General features: G+C 46.7%; 1 protein-coding gene across 2 annotated transcripts in view; it reads left to right on the plus strand.

Annotated features, from left to right (window-relative positions):
* Positions 1 to 20,037, plus strand: part of Antxr1 (ANTXR cell adhesion molecule 1) — a 187,586-nt gene that overhangs the window by 42,734 nt on the left and 124,815 nt on the right. For both annotated transcript variants that reach the window (XM_087907059.1, XM_087907058.1), the window contains exons 4-8: positions 6,597 to 6,678; positions 7,295 to 7,328; positions 9,062 to 9,141; positions 11,888 to 11,956; positions 13,291 to 13,371. In XM_087907059.1, the coding sequence (XP_087763185.1) occupies positions 6,597 to 6,678; positions 7,295 to 7,328; positions 9,062 to 9,141; positions 11,888 to 11,956; positions 13,291 to 13,371 (346 nt within the window). The remainder of the gene's footprint in view (positions 1 to 6,596; positions 6,679 to 7,294; positions 7,329 to 9,061; positions 9,142 to 11,887; positions 11,957 to 13,290; positions 13,372 to 20,037) is intronic.

Consider the following 20,037-nt stretch of genomic DNA (forward strand, 5'->3'; position numbering starts at 1 on the left):
CTGGGAATGCCCAGAGCGTTGCTGGGTGATGGATGGTCACATGTGTTTTCTGTGTAAGTGAGACCCCAGAGCCAACATCTACGACACAGCTGAGAAGAGCCCAGTACCGCACATGCGCCTTCACAGGGAGCTGCTACATTGGCAGTGCAGACCTCATGTTGGGTTATCTATGTGTGGGGGAGATTATTTAAAAAAAAATTATGATGGACAGAGCATAACCCCGAGGAGGATTTCCCAGTGGAGATATAGGAAGTGCGTCCCGGTGCACTGTTCCTTCAGAGCTTGTGTCGACAGACATCAAAACGCCACAGCAAGACTACAACCCCAGAAAGTCATCCACAAGTCCACAGGGGATTTCTCCCACGACCACCTGGCAGACCACCATTCTGCTGCACGCATGGATTCGCTAGACACTAAGATGGCGATAGATGAGTAAATAGTGCACGGAAGCTGGACCCGCTCATCCAACAACTGCCTGCGCTGGTCCGTCCTTAAGTGTTGTGTTGCAAAAGAAACCCGAGATGTGTGGCTTGCAACCCCCCAGCTTCTAAGTGGGAACACTGGCCGACAGAGAAACCACTAAGGCAAACGGGACATTTTAATAGCAGCCTCTTATGTAGGACACCCAGCCTCTCGTTTCCCAGGAAGTTAATGTTGCATGGTAATTGAATTTTCCAGAGAGGTCGTCATCCCACTCCTTAGATTTCTAAGACGACATAAGGACTCTCCCCCTAAGCAGCACATGTCCCAGCGTCAGGACAGACCTACCATTCCCAGACCGATCGCTGCAGATTTCTAGATGCTGTGGGGGCTTAGAGGAAGGTCGGGGAGTGGAGGAAGAGGCAACAAAGCAGGTGACCAGTTAAAAAGCCAGTGTATCAGAGACGTTTCTAGAGACAAAGGGAGGAAGAGACAGACAGTCAGACAAGAGAAAGAGAGAGAGATACAGAGAGAGAGACATACAGAGAGATGCTGAAAGCCATAGCTTAAGAAAATCTTTGTAAAAGAAAAGAAATGTGTTTAGAAGAAAAAGTCCCCTGTTCCCATACTTTATTTGGCAGAAGAAGAATACAGTAAAGCCAAGGAACATTTTGCATGCCCCCAGCGCGCTATTTTTTAAGCTTTCCTTTTTAAAGCTCGGTGTTAACATAATATTCCAGCTTTAGCGCTACCAAGAATATTCCAGGCTTTACTAGTCCATGACCAAAGTACAAGATCACCTTTACTTTTCCGTTAGCATTTATTAGGTTTAAAGTACGAGTTTCTTCGGAGATTTTCTAGCTTGCATGCAGCGCAGCTTAGGCATATGTTCCTTCTATTGTGCTTTCTGGTCTCCCTATCCCCTCATCCCCTTCCACAGCCCTAATCCCTGCATTGTACTGGGTTCATTTCTTTTTTCTCCTCCGGCTTCCACATAGGAGTGAACACATGCAATATTCATCTTTCTGAACCTAGTTATTTCACCTACCATTATAATCTCTACATAAGTCCATTTTCTGGGTCATGATATCCATTCTTTATATTTGCACATATGCACCACATCTTTTATGTACATCCATCTCTTGGTGGACATCTGGACTGGTTCCCTGTCCTGGACATCATGAGTGGTGCAGCCATAGCATGGCGGTGCACGTACCCCTGTCGCGGACTGACTGGATTCCTTCATGTAGCACAAAGGAGCGGGCTGCATTCCCGCCTGGATCCCAGCTAGCTTACCCCTGAAATAATTACATGGAAACTGTATTCCTTTTAAACACTGCCTGGCCCATTATCTGTAGCCTCTTATTGGCTAACTCTTACATATTGATTCAACCCATTTCTAATAATCTGTATATCACCACGAGGTCATGGCTTACCGGGAAGATTCTAACCCACCTCCATCTTGGAGAGGAGAGCCATGGCGTCTGACTGACTCTGCTTCTTTCTCCCAGCATTCTGTTCTGTCTACTCCACCTATCTAAATTTTGATCTATCAAGCCAAGGCAGTTTCTTTATTAACCAATGAAAGTAGCACAATAGACAGATGACCCTCCTACATCATTTCCCCTTTTTCTGTTTAAACAAAAAAGAAAGGCTTTTATTTTAACATAGTAAAATTACATATAACAAAACAGTTAGGAAGCAAGAATTATAGTTACAATATCTATATCTATTTTATCTTTTATCATAACTAAGGAAAACTATAACTACAACTAACCATTCTTCAACTCCATCAAAGACTCCAGAAGGATATAATATTACCTAAATAAACAAGAAATAAGCAACTTCCAAAACTCTAGAAATGACAGAGACATCTCGCTGCCTGTACAGTCACCACAAGTTCCTCTGTACTGTTGGGGCATCCATCTTCAGCCTTCAGGCCCATAGTATCCAGCAGACTTTTCCTTGAAGCAGGAAATTTTAAAGACAGTTTAGTCACTATCTGCTGTGTCCTGCAGAATGTCTCGCAGACTCTTTCATGAATCAGGAACCCCGAAAGACCATCTCACCTTTAGGCAAGTTTGGCAGTCCTCTCTCTGTGGGTTCTTTGTGTCCAGTTTATGCATCAGTCCAGGCAAGAGCAGTTTCTTGACCAAATGGCTAACCAACTCCATAAGGAGCCTATTCGATGCCCATCTTCCTCTTGAAGTAGATTGGTGCTGCCAGGAGCAGACGTGTCTCATTGTCATGAAAAGCCCTAAGTTATTAAAACATTAAAATGCCATATTCTGTAGTCTTTGAAAGATATGAAGAATGTCTATCTAATTAAAATATATCTCTATATATCTAGAAAGTCTAACTAATATTACTACAAGCTTGATTATTATCGATGATTATCCATTAACAACCTATATTTCCTAATTATACATTACATTTTTAAAATGAACTATACAATCACAATACTTTAATCAATATCAGAAATACATATACATAACAAAATTGACCTTAAATTTATATCACTAAAGCAAAATCCATACCAATGCCTCCTACATCACCTTCAGGTGTTGCCTAGGAGAGGAACGTCTTTGCCACTGGCAGGTCTCTGCAGCTTTTGGAGAACTTTGTACTGATTTCCATGGTGGCTTCAGCAGTTACAGTCCCACAGCAATGGAGACGGGCTCCTCTTTCCCACATCCTCCCTGCATTCCTCATTTTCTTGGAGATAACCGTTCTGTCTGTGGTTAGATGGAATCTCAGTGTAATGTCATTTCCCCAGTGGCTGAGGGTGTTGGACATTGTTTCGAGTATGTCTTGGCCTTCTGCGTTTCTCTGTTTGTAAAGTTCATTTGCCTGTTGATAGACTGAATTATTTGTTCTTTGGGTGCTTTGCTATTACTGTTCTTTACAGATTCTGGATGTTCATCTCTTCTCCCACTTGTAGGCTTTCTCTTTGTTCAGTGGTTTCCTTTGTTGGGGAGATTTTTAGTTTAATACAACCCCAGGAGCCAGTTCTTGCTATTATTTCCTGAGATGCTGAAGCCCACTACACGTGGTCTCTGCTATGCTTATGCTGTAGTGTTCTGCCTCTTGCTCTGGGAATTTCAGAGTTTCAGGTACTACAACTAAGTCAGCGACCCATTTGGGGTTGATTTATGTACCGGGCAAGAGGTAGGGATCATATGACATCCTTCTATACATCCATAACCCATTCCGACATCACTCGTGAAGCGGCTGTCTTTGGTCTCCAATGCATATTTAAGATTTATTATTTTAATTATATATAAGTGAGAGGAGCTATGTACACTTAAATTCAGTATCTCAGAGGCTAGGCAGGGACATTAGATTCCTGTGAGCTGTTATATTATATAGTTATATTGTGAGCTGCCTGGTGTGAGTGCTAAGAAACCAAACTCCGAATTCTTAACCAGTGAGCTATTTTTCCAGTCCTTCAATGTATGGGGGTTTTGTTGCTGTTTGTTTGTTTGTTTGTTTGTTTGTTTGTTTTAACACAGTCAAGAAATAGGTGACTGTAGCAATGGGGGTTTATTTCTGAATCTTCTAGTGTATTCTACTGGTCTATATGTCTGTATTTATCACTGTGGCTCTATAGTGTAATTTGAGGTCAAGTATTGTAGTCTTCCAGCTTTGGGTTTTTTTTTTTCCCCCTCAGGACTGCTTTAGACTCCCAGGATATTTCCTGCTTGTGTATTTTAGGACTGTGTATTTACTTTCAATACCAAATCTAATTTTCAGAGAATAGCCCCTCCTCTCAGCTATTTTGAAGGATCCTGGGACTGCTATCTTTCAAAGTTCAGGAACAGACTCTGATCTCCCATCCCTGCCTCTGCTGCTGGGAACTCATGAACAAATGAGTTTGTCCTAATACATAGGACAAAGATCTGCTAGGTGACAACTGGTACCTGTCCCATCCTGCACCTCTGGTGGCCTTGTGGGGAACACGGTTCTTGTCTTTATCTATTTTACTAAAACATGCATCATTTTTCTCTTTCTCATCAAAAAAAAAAAAAAACAAACAACACAGTTGAAATTTGCCTTTTGATGGAATGTTGAGATATTGGATGTGATAGAAAAAAAATCACAGCACAAAAAATGGCTTCCACCCACCACAAGGGCCCAGACATGTCATAGGGCCGGTGACCAGGCTCTACTTCAGCCTGGCCTTCCTCTGCATGGCCAAGTGAGGCCCCTCTCTTTCCAAGATGACTGACAGTGGTGGTACCTGCTCCTCCACCCACTTCACAAGAATCTGTTGAATGTCTGTCAAATTCCAGCCAGAAGACCTAGAAGACATGGCAGGGACCCAAACAGACGTGGTTTAGGAAAAGGTCAGGCTGTAGGGGGTGCTGACACAGAGGGTCTCTCAAAGCCAGGAACCCAAGACCAGTGCGGCTGAGGCTGGGGTAGTGGAAGCAGGCAAGGAAGAGGTGAGGCTGGACAGGGAGGCAGTGGCCACACCTACAGGTATGCACTGCAAAGCCTCGGGAGGCTCCTCAAGTACAGGGACTCGATACAGGAGGGTCTTGAGCAGAGGCAAGAATGGTGTGATGTGATCTTCATTTTAAGAAGACTTGGAAGCCTCACACAGAGTAAGAGGAAGTAGAGGGGCAGGTGTTATCCCAGAGGCCTTTGCAAGCAAGGTCAGATGGTGGTGCAGCCCCGGTGCTGTCTGGGTTGGGTGTGGATCCATTTCCAGATATTTTTGCTGATGATTCAGGCAGTGGTCCAAGTAGCTTTCCACTTCTTGAGGCCACCTTGAGCAGCTGGGTTCTGATGGGGCAGCCAGACATAGTCTGCCCCTTTCCTAAAGTTTGAGTGACATGGTGTTGAGTCGTCCAACTGAAAACAGTAACAGTGGGGACTTGTGCCAGGCTCTTCCAGTGTGCCGTTAAAATGTTCCCCTCCCCCCTCCCCCAAGCCGACCTCCTGTCATATCCACTCTTATTCAGAGTTAATGTTTATCATTAGACTTTCTCCCCGAACAATTGCTGGGACAGACAGCTGTGTTCCAGCCATTGGCTCACCCATTCAAGAAAAAGTTTCTCAGTGCCCCTAATCGTAGGACTCTAGGCTCCTATCTCACCCCTGGCACTGGCTAGTCATGAGGCCTTGGACAGGCTCCTGGGGGTTTTTGTGATTCAAGTTCATAGCTGTGGAAGAATTGAAGAGCCACCACAGCCTTGAGTGCGTGGGAACATCATACCACCCGTCCTCAGCAGACAGGGATGCACAGAGGCAGGACCTTTGGCTCCCAGTCTCTACTCCCCTCTTGCCCTCTTTCAGGCCAGGCTTTATCTTTGTGATGCAGGGAGGCAGCACCCACACTGAGAGGTTATGGGGAAGCAAAATCAGCATCTGTGAGTCGGGTTAGCATCTCTTGTTCCCCTGGAATGTTAGGCTCTTTTGTCCTGTTTTACCGTCTCACAGGCTTGTAGTACAGGAGGGGGGTTAGGGCTCAGAGGCTCCGGCATAGCGCAGCGCTACTGCAGAGCTAGGAACGTGAATGTGTGTCTTACCGTCCCGAGCGAGTGGTCTGGAGACTGTGGCTCCCACTCCAGCTCTCTCCCATCCTCTGCCTCACTTCCTCTTTCTTCCCCCACCGTCAGTCACCTTGCCCAAACAAAGGAACAGCACACAGGTGTCAGCCACCAATTGCTTCTGCTAGCATGGGAAGTATGGATTCCATGTTCCTTTTTGCTTTCGAAGCTGACTGTGCAGTTTCCATTGGCAGCGTTTGCTCGGATTCCTCCCAGCTGCATCTTAAGGGGCCTCTCCTGGTTTCTCCTTGTCTCTTAGCGCTCATCCCTCCCTGGCAAAATAGAAGCCATCTGCGCCTCCACCTGTGTGACCGTGTGTCCCATTAGGAGCAGGAACATTTTAAGGTTAATTTCCAGTGTTGAAAGAAAGCTTTGTCTGTGTTACCAAAGAGGGACATCTTAAAAGCAAGTGGAGATCCTTGTGAAAGGTTCCTCTCGTTGATGAAATCTAACTTATCCTTCTCTAGCTATGACTGACTCCGGATGGATAATACCCACTGGAGGGTTCAGGGAGCTATTGGAGCAATCCAGCATGTGTGCAGAAAGCAAACTGGTTCCTGTGCTGTCAACAGCGAGGTGAAAATACTCTCATGAGGCTAACAAGATACTTTTGGGTTTCAGGGAACAGATTCGACAAGGCCTAGAAGAACTCCAGAAAGTTCTGCCAGGAGGAGACACTTACATGCATGAAGGATTTGAAAGGGTAATTTCAGGACAATTTCCAACTCTTCCGTATAAAGTGTCACATTGGGATACCAGCATGGAGATGGCTGATGAGATAAAGGGGGACTGATAATGGCCACAGATAAGAAAGCCCAGTTTCCCCCCATAAGCTCACTGACAACTGCCCTCAAATGCACTAAGGGAATGGATTTTTTCCTCCCTAACTGACACCCACAAATGGTTTGTTAGCCAGTACTTAGATGTCACTCAGGAACTGTGCCACACGCAAGTCCCTCAATTCCCAAAGTGTCTTTCGTGGCTGGCAGTCACAATGGCTGAGATGGAATTTCAGTACCTTTGGCTTTAAGGAAATCTTTCCAAGACTCTGAGAAGATCTCCACCCATGTCAACAGTTAGCTGACTCAAGGGTGAGAACCATGTTACCTGAATATCAGCACTGTCATTTTGAGTGAGACCCAGGCAAGTCACATTAAGAATTGAGATAGCCCTGGCTACAGACAAGCAGCATCACATTTCCATGCATGCTACCCGGGCTGACCTCCATGCATGCACCAAGGCTGGCCTCCATGCATGATACTAGACTGGCAAGCAGCGTTGAGGCTAATGTTCTAATGGCTTCTCCATGTGTTTTTCAGGCCAGCGAACAGATTTACTATGAAAACAGTCAAGGTAAGATTGTAACATAAAGTCACATTATGAAGGGTCTCAAAGCTTCTGAAAGGGAATTTTTACAATAAGTACATGTGTGACATGGTCCATAAATCCTGTATATTCATTTTATCAGAGAAGAAATAAGAACAAGTGCCTAGGGAGGTGGCTTTTATCAAATCAAATTCTGCCAGGCTGTGCCAGGAAGCATTATTTAAAAATAATTAAGATCCCGTTACGGCTACAGTCTGCAATTCGCATGAATAGTTTTGCATGATGAATTTATTAAATTAATAAATACTTGGATAGGCTAGTAAGGTCTTGGATTTTTGTGTCAGATTTAATTACCTTGTTTCTCTCTGAGCTCCTGTGGTTGAATCTGGTATTTAGATCAAGTTTGACTGAAACTTCCCTTAGCTTAAATATAAATGTCTAAAGTATTCCAACTAAGTCCTCAGAAAGGGACATCATCGTCACTCTGGTTGCTGTTGGTCTCCCTCGTGGAGAGCACTCCAGCATGTCACACCAATCTCTTCCATGAGATTCCGTATAACTGTGGGGACTTTCCTCCTAATAGCCACTTCCTGTCTGACTGTAATTAAACTGCTGCACATAAGGTAGGCACCAAACTTGCCCAGCAAAATCAATTGTAAGTGCTGTTACTGGAAGTCTAAATAACATTGGAAGAATTCCAGTAGAATTTTGCCAACAGCTGTAATACTTCTGGTCAGCTTGCAAATTCTGATAAATATTATGTTTTGGCAAGTGTGGTGTATGTGGTCGGCTATGGCATCCAAGAAGGGCCACTAAAGTCCAAGTGTGGAATTTGCCCCAGGCCTGGTGACCTTTGGCCACAGGAGCTGCTGGCAGGGACTGAGTGTTTCAGCAGCCATGTCACCTGGTCAGCCTGTTCAAAATGCTGCAAGATCCCCGGCGGCAGTAGGCAGCAGAAATGCTGTAGGTCCCCAAATGGTGATAGCGGGCCATGTGGTGGCATGCAGCGGGCCCTGGGAGCAGCCAGTCCCAGGCAGAGATGGCTGCCGGTCCCCAAGCGGTGGCTGGTCCCAGGCAGGGAGACACATGGCGGGTGGGCAGGAGACAGAAACATGGATAGACACGGCATGTAGAATGAGGTTAAATATTTATTAGTTGAGTTATGGAGGGGAAGGAAAAAGGGAAAAAGGGAGGAAGAGAGGAGAGAGAGAGAAAGAAAGGAAAGAGAAAGGAGAGGACAGAGAGAGAGGGAAGAGAGAAGAAGGGGCAAGAAGGGGAGCACGGGGCCAAAGGGAACAGAGAAACAAGATGGCGAGAGGAGGGGAGGGGCCGTAGGGAGTGGGCGTGGCTTGTCTCTTAAAGTGCCGAACAATCATAACACAGCGTATATGTTGAGATGAGACCGAGAAATCCAGAAGTCTGACCCTAAAAAGCTCGTGTTAGAGTTGCCCCACACCCCAATACAAGACTGATGATTCTCATCGTGTTCAGTTTCAGTGATTGAACTTAAAAAGAGATAAAATCTCAGAGATGTGGGGGGGTGCCCTGGGGGTACAGGACAAGTAAGAGGGTCTCTGCAGGGGTGCCCTGGGGATACAGGACAAGTAAGAGGGTCTCTGCAGGGGTGCCCTGGGGATACAGGACAAGTAAGAGGGTCTCTATGGGATGCCCTGGGGGTACAGGGTAAGCGAGAGGTCTCTGTGTGTGGGGGGGGTCCTGGGGTCCAGGATAAACAAGAGGTCTCTGCTGTTTCTGAGCAGGATACAGGACAGCAAGCGTCATCATCGCACTGACGGATGGGGAGCTGCATGAAGATCTCTTCTTCTACTCAGAGCGGGAGGTGAGTAACAGCCGCTGTGTCTGTGTGGACACGGAACCAGGTTTGCAGCTCAGTGCTAGAGTGTGTAGTGTGTGCCTGGCATGTGTGGAGAGACCAGGTCTTTCTCTGTATTCAGACAAAACAATACTCGTTCTTGGTAAAACCGGAATGGGACTGTCTCAAGTGTAAAAATAATCATAATACTTCATTTTTATGTCAATTTTCATGTCTCACACATGGTAAACACTTTTCTCCTTTCAAAAAAAAAAGTCTACTGCGCCTTTACCGAAGGTAATGTATTACTTTAGCAGCTTACAAAGGGTCACACAAGAGTTTTCAACAGGAAGTGTAACAATTTTCTTCCTTTCCCCTCATATTTTCTACTGAAATGGAGAAAGAGCTTCTTGAGGTACATAAGAACCAGGTCACCAGGGAGACATTCAGATTCTCAGTCCAGGCGGTGGTGGTGGTACATGCCTGGGAGGCAGAAGCAGCTCTGTGAGTTCGAGGCCAGCCTGGTCTGCAAAGCAAGTTCCAGGACAGCCAGGGCTACACAGAGAAACCTTGTCTCTAAAAACAAACAAAACAAACAAACAACAACAACAAAACCAATTCAGGAAGCAAAGCTGCGCAGAGGGGGTGGGTCACTCTTTGCCGTCTCCTGTTTTTCTCCTTTCCTCCCCTTTTTCTAAGATTTGTCTTCATTATATCTTTAAAAGGCTTAAAACATTATTTTCTGTGTATGAGGATTTTTGCCTACATGTATGTATTGTACTATGTGTGTGTCCGGGGCCTGCGGAAGTCTGAAGAGGGTGCTAGATCCCCTGGAATTGGAGTTATGGATGGTTGTGAAGCACCACGTGAGTGTGGGTGCCAAAGTTGTTTAATCCCCGTGGAGCTGGAGTTGGTTGTGAGTTGTCTGATGTGGGTGCTGAGAACTAGTTTGGGCTCCTCTGGAAGAGCGTTGTTCACATTGGTGAGCCCTCTTTACGGCCCTCTTTTCCGTTTCCTTGTGCTTTCAAAAATTACTCCCCAAGAGGATGGACTGCCAAGGCCTCAGCCCGTATCTGAGGAGCTATTGGTGTTGACGGCTGTTTGGAGAGAAAGTTATTTTTCTTCAGAGGTGTGGTCACTAGTTGGTGACCTATGTCCCCTGTGGATGAGCCCACAGATATACAGGCACAGGCTCACTCAGGCCCAGGCAGACATTCACACAGAAGGGAAAAGATACAATGTGGGGTAGGCTGGATGCTGGAAGACATTAATGGCCGATTACAATCCCTAGGTCTTTTGACCACTGTTTAGCTTAAACTGAACTCCATCCACAAGTGTGAAGTAGTGTATTTGTTCATTCTGAGTCTGGACTTGGCTAAGCTCTGGAGACACACAAGAGAGCGAGGCGCACTTGCTGGGCTCTTCCATGAAATGCTTTCCTGTCTCCCTTCTCCCAGGAGCACATGCCTGGCATGGGAAACACGAGCTAACATGACAGATGCCCTGAGTATCTGGGGAGTAGTACGTTTCTGTGTTCTAAACTTAACTATGTGACGGAATGCGAAGTGACTTATTTAGGCACTAACTAACCGTCACATAAAATAAAACCCCTAATAAGGAAAGAACTGGCATAAAGCAAATGGTGAGTGTGAGGGGCTCGAAGCAGACGTTAGCTGGAAGCAATTTTAGGTATGGCGCATACAGACTTGGAAAGCGCTCAGCGTCCTGATGCCAGCACAAGAAAGCGCTCCCGGGGAGATACAGCGCATGAATCCTCCCTTCTGCATGACTCCCCAGAAAGCCTGGATAGAGGAGAGAGTCCTGGAGCTGATGGGGAGAGGCGAGGGCTAGTCTGTGTCTGGGGGTTCATTTCTTTCTGAGTGCAGCAGGAAATGTTCCCAACGTAAAGAAGAAAAGTCATGCTCTGTCCCTTCTAGAAGTCAGTGTGAGAAGCAGGTGGGTTGACATCTCATAAGGGGAGAAGTTATAATCAAATCAATATGTGTGTATTGGGCACGATATGCTTGTTGTTCATATTTATTGAGCATCTGCTCCATGTGCTGAGGAGTTCCTGTGTTCTAGCCTAAAACCCAGGAAATATGGAAAACAAATATCAAAGCAAATCAAAATACCTTTAATATATCAACTATAACACTAAGCCAAAACCTGGATATTTTTCAGTAGGTTGCTTCTCAGTGTCGAAAAGGTCCTGGCTACCTATTCAGACACGGACCTACGATCAAGGCGTTTTGCTCTGTGGCAGTGAGATAAAGTCTTCTAGTTCATAAAAGATGCTGACAGTAGAAACATCCCAGTGAGCTCTGCAAGATGGCCACAGTTAATTCCTCAAACACTTTACAGAGTGAAGCCAAGCATCCGCCTAAGGAGCCTGGTGCCAAAGGCCACATTCCTTTATAAGACTGGGTTGTCCTCCCCCAAAGAAGAAAGTATGCCAACAAACCTACTTCAGGAATAGCAAAAGTGGACCTTTCTCCTGGATGTGCCGTGTGTCCCACATCCTTCCAGAGCTGTCTGACGGCTGCTCTGGTGGGTGCCCCCGACACTAACCCCTGTCCTCTGGTCCGCATGCTTTACGTGAGCCTTTGTGGTCACTAGAGTGTGAGCTCCCTGGGGTCTAGGTTACTCCTTCACTGCATCACCTGCCGCAGAGTTGGTGCTCAGGAATCCCTTCACTGATGGTAGCCACCTTGAACTCAAGAGGGCAATATTTGTCCCTTCATCTCCCTTTAATCTCCTTTGTCTCCTCACACAGGCTAACAGATCCCGGGACCTTGGCGCAATTGTTTACTGTGTTGGTGTGAAGGATTTCAATGAAACTCAGGTATGAGTCTGGCTCTCCCCTGTTTGGAAATGTGCTGAGCTCAGGAGTGAAGGACAGCAAGTTCATTCAGTGTAGTGGGGGCATCTGTGGAACACATACCCCTAAATAGGATGTTTCTCTGGGAAGCTAGGCAAGAAGAAAGTTTTGGCTGTGTGAAGAGTTTGACATCATCTTTTGAAGTTTCTGGGGTCCAAGCATAGACCACCCAGGGCACATCTCCTTTGTTTAACTTTTGAGGTGACAATAAGTCACCAAGGTGTCAACACAGGTCTCAATTACCTTAGAAAACTTCCTAAATGCTTTTATTTGACAAGTACGGTTTTCTTTTTCAAGTGACAGATATTTGTTTTTGCTTATTAAAATGCAGTGCATTTTCAATACAGGAATGTAGGAATAGTTAAAGAGTGTGCCCAGAAGTAGAAACCTGCTAGCATCCTAAATAAGAGCTCTTCCATGTGGTTCATCATTGTTTTTGCTACGGTGTTCTCAATAAGTTATGGAGTAAGTAAACAGGATTGCAAAGCAGTGAGATACTACCTGCCCACTCTTAGAAAAAGTACACGTGTCTGCATTAAAAGAGTATAGCGGCCTACACAGATGCCAATATCAGTAAGAATGAATTACAAATTCATAGGGAAGATCCATTGTGAATAGACCTTGTTTTTCTTCCAGTTTAATTTTAAAATTTTTCCCAAGATTTTTTTCATAATAAATATGTTGCTTTTGCAATCAGTAAAAAACAATGAAAAACATTTTTAAGACTGGCAAGGCCTCTGTGGCAGTCCAGGGCTCTGAATGTTGAGGGTCCCTGGTCAGCTGCTCCTTATCCTTCTCCTGATTCACGAAGCAGAAGAAGCAATGGGCCTGACCCTCATGGCATTTGGGGTGAAAGGTGGGACCCCTTTCATCAGCCTGGTGCTACGAGGATGCCTAAATTTGATCCTGAAGTTGCTTTGAGAGGACTCAAGTGTGTTTGTTTTGAATAAAATTACCAGCAGATATTTGGGTGAGAAACAAGCCAGTGTCCTCAAATCGAAAATACATCTCCCCAAGCCATGTGTTCCTCCAACTGGGCAGTCTTCTTCTGCTCCCAAGAAGGAAGAGATTCAAACAAATGCAGGAGCTGGTGCCGTCCTCAGCCTGCTCCAGGGGGTCCCTGGTTAGCGCGTCATTGCTGAGGGTCCCTCAGTGAGGCCCTGAGCCTGTTGAAGCTCCAGGTTCCTCCAGGTTCTGCACATGGGTGCCCCAGGCCCGTGCAGTCCATGGTAGCTTTCCCGAGCCTTCCACATCCGTATCTGACACGTCTCTGCACTTGTTTGTCTGTCTGTTCTCAGTTGGCTCGGATTGCAGACAGTAAGGACCATGTGTTTCCTGTGAATGACGGCTTTCAGGCCCTTCAAGGCATAATCCACTCAGTGAGTACAGGCTTCTTCTAAAGGGTTGATCGGCAGTGAAAAATAATCTCTCTCTCTTTCTCTCTCTCTCTCTCTCTCTCTCTCTCTCTCTCTCTCTCTCTCCCCTCCCCCCCAGCCCACCCTCCCCCGCCATGCATGCTCTGTTGTTTTCTGCTTGAGAGAACATTCCTCCACAGGTCTTTTTGTCTACTATGACCTAGATCTGCCTTCGGTCTTTCAATCACGTTTCTTTTCTTTTTCCAACTCCATCCTACAAATTGAGGAGGACCCTGCCCTAGTAGCAAGCCAAACCACAGGCAGCCTCTGTTCTCTGAGTCGGAGCTAGACTGACCTGCAGCCTACCCAGCCATGACCAAACATAGCTGCTCGCAGTGACATGACACCTTTTTTTTTGTAAAAAGCATCTAACCCATAAATTACAAGTTAAATAATTACAAGATAAAAATCGGATAAGAGTTTCGCTCACAGTTCCAGTCAGCTCTGAGATCATTCCCAAAACACTCCACGGTAGTCAGCCAAAGTGGATCCCGAAACCCGTGCCCAGGAATGCTTTTAGAACACTGATGTCTATAAGAAGTTTCGAAGATTATGAAAAACAGTCTCACTTCAGGCTGGGGATGCGTGTCTTAAATATGTACAGACTTACTCTACTCAAAAAGTAGAAAGAATCAGGAAAATGGAGGATGTCAGACCCAGTGATTAGTCCACAAGGAAGGAACTTCCTGCATGTTTGTATGGGTCGGTGGGATGGCTCGGTAGGTAAAGACGCTTGCTGCCAAACCTGACTACCCGAGTTCTTCCCAGAGAACCCACATGGTGGAAGCCAAACCAGTTCCTCCTGTTTATCAGCTCCGCACACGAGCATAGAAACTTCTGGGGTCACTGCAGCATACTCAGGAACATAAGACCAGAACTAAAGCACCACACAGAGCAGCAGCCTAGCACTGTGGAACACTGACAGTGGGGTTCGGGCTGACCTTGACCCTGTAGCTCTGCGGGGAAGGGTCACTGCACAAGAAGGCGGGCTGACCTGAACTGCTGCGAACGACCTTTAAGGAGGTGGGTGGCACAGCGGAGAAGGAGCTTGAGTTCCGCCTCCTTCCCCGAGGATGGAGGAGAGTGGAGCCCATCCAGGGGAGACAAGGACAGCTCTGATTGAGGTGATTTTGGAGTTGAGGAAAGAGAGCCAGCACATTGGCCTGGATCAAATCTGCAAAAGCTTTGAAGGGTTTTAAGCTGCACCTGCAGGCAGTGGGTGGCGTCACTGAAACACTTGTTTTTATTTTATTCTAAATTAGCATGTAATAATTGTACATTTCTGGGGTCTGATATAAGATGGCCCCATCTATTTTCTGAGTTCTAACCAAGCCCAACCCTGCTTAGCTTTCTGAGACCACAGGAGATCAGGCACACTCTGTGTGGGGTGGCTGTAGATATGTGATCCTCAATACAGACACACAACTATAGATATGTGATGTCTCAGTACAGACACAATGGTAGGCAATGTGATATCACAATACATTTTTACAACATGCTCTGATCAAACCAGGGTAATTAGCATCCTCGTTGCCATACCAGTTCTTTGTGTTGAGGTTTGAGCTCTTCTCTCTCCATTTACATAGGCACACCAGAGACAGTGGCCCAATCAGAGACCACCCAAGACAGCTTCTGGACAGGGTGGGATTCCTTTCCCTGTTCAAGCTCTCATGAGCCACATGCCCAGGGCTCTTCAAGAGTCAGTTCTTACACAAATTATTGGCACTTCTATCTGTGTGAATCAGTGTTGGCCTTGAATGTTTCAGCATTAGCAACAACTCACCCGAGCTCAGTGTGAGCCAGGGTGTTTGTAAAACCGCCCCCAGCCCCAAACTGAAATAGATCCAAGGGTGTGTTACAAGTTCTGTCAGGACAGTGTCCCCATTGCAGACTTCAGGCTCCAAACTCTAACTGAGTGGCGGCTTTCTTATGAGCATTTATCTGGGAATTACATCAGTTTTGATCCTCCCAGGACTAGAAACCCGTGTTTATGGCTGTTATTAACTGGTTTGCTCGGACAGAGAAAGAGACGAGCATGGCAGGGCTTGTCCTTCTCAAGTCAGACAGAAATAATTACGGCCTGAGCTGGCTGGCTGCTTTTAAGAGGTGGGTTCTGTTCTCTTTCCAGTATCAGAAAAAAAAAAAAAAAGCCATCACTTCCCCCAGCCCAAGGCACCCACTCCCGCTCGTTCCCATCACTAGCCTGTGACTGGCTATCTTCTTGCAATAAAATAGGACCGGCTTAATTATCTAAATGAGATAGCAGAGCAGCTTCTGATGACTCAAACAGATCACAAAGATTTCTGCATTTTTGAGCCCCCAAAAAAGTGCAAGGGCTAATACTGATACATCAATCAAATGCTCACTGAGAGGCCAGAGAGGTGGGTAACACACAGCTGCTTGCCTGGCAAGCCCTGGGTTCTGTTCCCAGCATTGTCCCCCACCACAAAAAATAAATAAATAAATAAATAAATAAAAAGAAAGAAAGGAAGGAAGGAAGATGCTAATTGAAAAATCTCTTATTGTAGATACTCACTACACAGTTCTAAGTGAAGCAGAAAGTGACCTTGTCCCAACAACAGGGGACAGGAAATCTATGGGAGAGACCCAGAAAAAACAACTAATATATGAAGTTAAATTGTAGCAAACGGTATGAAGAAATAGCATATGCCTCAGGTGAATAGTGAAGAGGGGGCAGTGACCCAGGCTCCTTTAAGAAGATAACCTGGAAGGCGAAATGTAGCTGACCTTGACGTGCAGGCTTGGAGCTACCGAGCTATCGTGTGGTCCCAAGAAGGCGCCTGGTAGAATGAATGGGCGAGGTGTAAGGCTGGCAGACGAGATGAAGCAGCAGGTAGCCTTGAAGGCCGTGGTGATTGCTCTAAGATAGCCTTGTGCAGAGGGTGAAAATAGAGCAGCCATTCCCCAAGGCTCAGGAAAGAAAGGCATGGTGGCATCCTACCCACAATCCCCTGGGAGATGACTAAGTGCTCAGAAGCAGTCTTGAGAAAGTCTGTGCCTGGGCAAGGAAGGAGAGGTGTCATTACTGTTGAACTTCCCAGGGCCCCCTGCAACTGCCCTCTAGAGAATTACCTACTGTCCTGAGTCACAGGCCAGGCAGGGACCCACAGGCAGGTTGGATGAACTGTCATGCCTGATGCTCAGAATGGTGTGCCGGGGAACCTGAACCCAGCAGCGTCTCCAGAAGCCCCACCTTCTCCACCTGGGGAAGTAGAGTAGACACCGGATGCCCAGGATCTCTTTGCTCAGGGGAAGGTCTTCCCCTGTCCTCTGCTGCCTCTCTCTGATGCCTGATTTGGTCATTTCGGCACCCGTCGAGGCTCCCAGTACTTACAGGAAACACTTGCCTGCCAGACCTACAGAATCTGTTGTGTCCATCTAAGGGAGAAAGAGGGCAGAAGGAAGTCAACAGTTGGAGTAACTGTACTTTAACAAATGCCTCTTCTCCCCATTTAATATTACTCCAATTTAAAACCCTACCATTGCCATACAGCACATGTTTTGTTGCCATTTGCAGATGAAGAAGCTGATGCCCAGTTAATATTCCCATGGGTACAGAGCTCGTGGGCAGGGGGAGTTCTTTCTCTCTTGGTGACTTGAAGAACGTAAAAATAAAAGCCCCCAAGTTCAGTCACTGGGCTTCTCACATCATTCAGCCCTCACTGGAACCATGCAATAAATTGGATGTTGTGTGATTGGAAAGGTTTGGTAAATCAACCAGGACCAAACATCTCAGCAAGTGAGCGACAATGCAGGATATGCTGCCTGTGCCTGCTCGAGAGAATGATCACCCGCTCCGCTGAGCAGCGTTAGAAACAGAAACAGTCAGAAACAGCTCCGTTTCAGAGAGGGAGACTCTGAAAACCAAATACAGGAAGTGGCTCAGCATGACTCACATGATGACACGAAGGCAACAGAATGCATGGGTCCCAATCCACTGGCTGGGTTTGGAGTCCTTTGCTTTCTAACACTGGGTTTGAAGCACCTCCAAAAGCTCACCTGGTGTTCAGTTGCTCATGAGCACGGGACAGTTGGACAGTCAGACTTTGTGGTCCTTCAAGCAGGCATTCCTCCTAAGCTGTTATTTCTTCCATCTGAGTTTTAGCCAGCCACAGCTCTGCATAGCTTCCGAGGTCAGGAACATCTGGATGGTATCACTGAAGATGTAAGCTAGTCTACTCAGTGTTTTCAAAGGTCCCAAGGTAATAAGATTCCCATGTTCTGAAGGCTGCCGTTCACACCTAGGCCAGACTCACCCTCACGGGGACCCTCGCAGGGTTCCCACTTGCTATTCAGAAGATGGTGGTAAATTTTAAAGGAAGAGCGCACTCCTTTGTCTCCTCGCATTGTGGTTCACTGGGGAATCCTGCTGACCACCACCTGAGTTTATCACCAACTCTCCAGGGAGACCATGCCGCAATGATCCGACCATGCTCCTGGGCCTTAGTTTGCCTTTTCAAAGGGCTGTGGGCAATAACACCAGAAACTGCATGCGAGCTGGATTCAGAGGACACTGAAATGGCTTTGCAGCTTTGATTCTTGACACTTGGCCCAATTACCATGATTTTTTTTTGTCCCCAGCTGTCCCCACTTAACACAGTTGAGGGCAGTGTCTGGTTCTGGGGAGGGGAGCCCAGCTACTGGCCCTCGCCCTCTGTGCCTCAGAGGTTTCCCCTCCAGTCGATGTTTAAGGGTATGCCTGGCTTCCTATTAACAGGGGCATGAGTCAGCGCGGACAGCCTGTGTGTGTCTGATCAACAGTAAACAAGCACAGAGCAAACGCTGGCAGAACCCCCTCACAGGAAAGCTGTAGGATCAGCAAACCAGGGACACATCTGCCCATAAGGATATTGAAATTTATTTTTATTCATGGCAACCAGATCCTGTGCCGCTCTCTCCCTTCTGTTCCTAGGAAGGCAGAAGAGATGTAGCCCCCAAATCTGGCCTGGAGCCTAGCAAACTCTGACCAAAGGCAGCGTTTGTCTTCCAAGCCCCCACCAGAAACTGAGGGCTTCTCTCAGAGTCCACAGGGCAGCCCTGCAGTCCCCGTGTCCCGCTTCAGGGAGCTAAAACCTTATCCCAGAGCAAGTCTCCCCAGCGGTTGCCCTTGCCTTAAGCCAGCTCATTTCTCATCTTGAGAACCGCTTCCCTTCTGGGGCCCCTCCAGCTCCTGTCTCAAGACTTGTCTCGACCCCACGGTGCTGTGGAGTCTCTTCCTGGAAACTACTCTGGTGTCTCCTGCGGCATGAGCTCTCCCCTCCCAGAACCCCCCAGCAGCAGCCATTCTGGGAGCCTCTCTTGGATCCCTTCCCTACCATAAGGCAGCCCCTCCCTCCACAGATGCTAAGCTGTATGACCCCAGAGGCTGCCCATCTATCCTGTTTCTGGTACCAGGCCTTACAAAGTTGCCCAGAGGACTGCACGGCATTTGTGACCCACGGAAGACCCACACTGAACAGCAAATTGACATTTTGTAGCTGAGCAGAATCTGCTCAGCCCTACCCTATCCGCGCTTCCAATATTGCAGCTCTAAGAGACAAGAGACGGCATTCTCGGCTCTGTTCTTCCTGGCAGGCTGGAATATGAAATAAAAATAGAATCAAACTGTAGTTGTTGGAGTAGAGCAGAAAGGCTTTTTTTTTCTTTTTTTCTTTCTAAATCACTTGCCTCAGCAGTCACTAATTACATTAAAGCTCTGCCTCTGCAGACTTCAGGGTCAGGCATTTCTCCTGCTGTTGTTCTTATTCTGCTTGTTAAAAGGCCTCAAGTCACAGCGATCCCCACAGCTGCAGAGGCTCCGGGAGCAGCTTCAGCAAGTCGCAGCTCCTGCCTGGGCTCTCCAGTGCCCTCTCTCTAGGAAACAGCAGCTGTGATTGCATAGAAAAATGGCTTCTGAAAAGCAACCTTGCTGTACTAAAGGGAAGCTCCAGTGGGCGGGGGTGGGGGAGGTGGAGGATGAGCAGGTTCTCCTGCTGAGCAGACTGGGGCCAAGCCCTCAGGGGTACCAGAGCTTTCCTCTTGAAAACATGGTGGGAACATGGTTCCGTGGGAAAGAAAGCAATGTCCTCAGTTTCCCAGTCTGCTTTCAGACCAGATTCCCATTGAGCAAGTTACAAAGAATGACATACTTATGCAGGCTGGGGATATGTCCCAAAACTTTGTCATGCCTTTAGCTTATGCTTCCTTCATTTGGTAATCTATATCAGAGCACCCAAAATCACCATGCCTCAGAAAGATATGTGTAAAATGCTCAGCATTTATTTTAAGGACTGACGAGGACCTTGGCCCATGTCTGCTGTTAATAGATGTGTGGCCATTGATTTAAAGTGTAGAGTGGAATTTGATTAGGAATGGTGTCTGACTTTCTTCATATTTAACTCACAAGTTACAGATTAAATCATCTGAGCTCACGATGATTTAATATGAATTCATAGAAAATATGAATGGATCAGTTGCATGGCTTAGGCTGTCGGGCTCTGTCTTAAAGAACAGGGTCCCAGGCTCACCCACGCCTTCTGCTATCAGCTATGACATGGCCCTTCTGGGGTAGCCCGAGTCCCACCCTCTAAACAGAGACCTCTGTGGAGTTACCCAAACAAAGATGGCGAG

This window comes from Myodes glareolus, chromosome 6 (genome assembly GCF_982192425.1).
Source record: "Myodes glareolus chromosome 6, mMyoGla1.1, whole genome shotgun sequence".
Lineage (NCBI taxonomy): Eukaryota > Metazoa > Chordata > Mammalia > Rodentia > Cricetidae > Myodes > Myodes glareolus.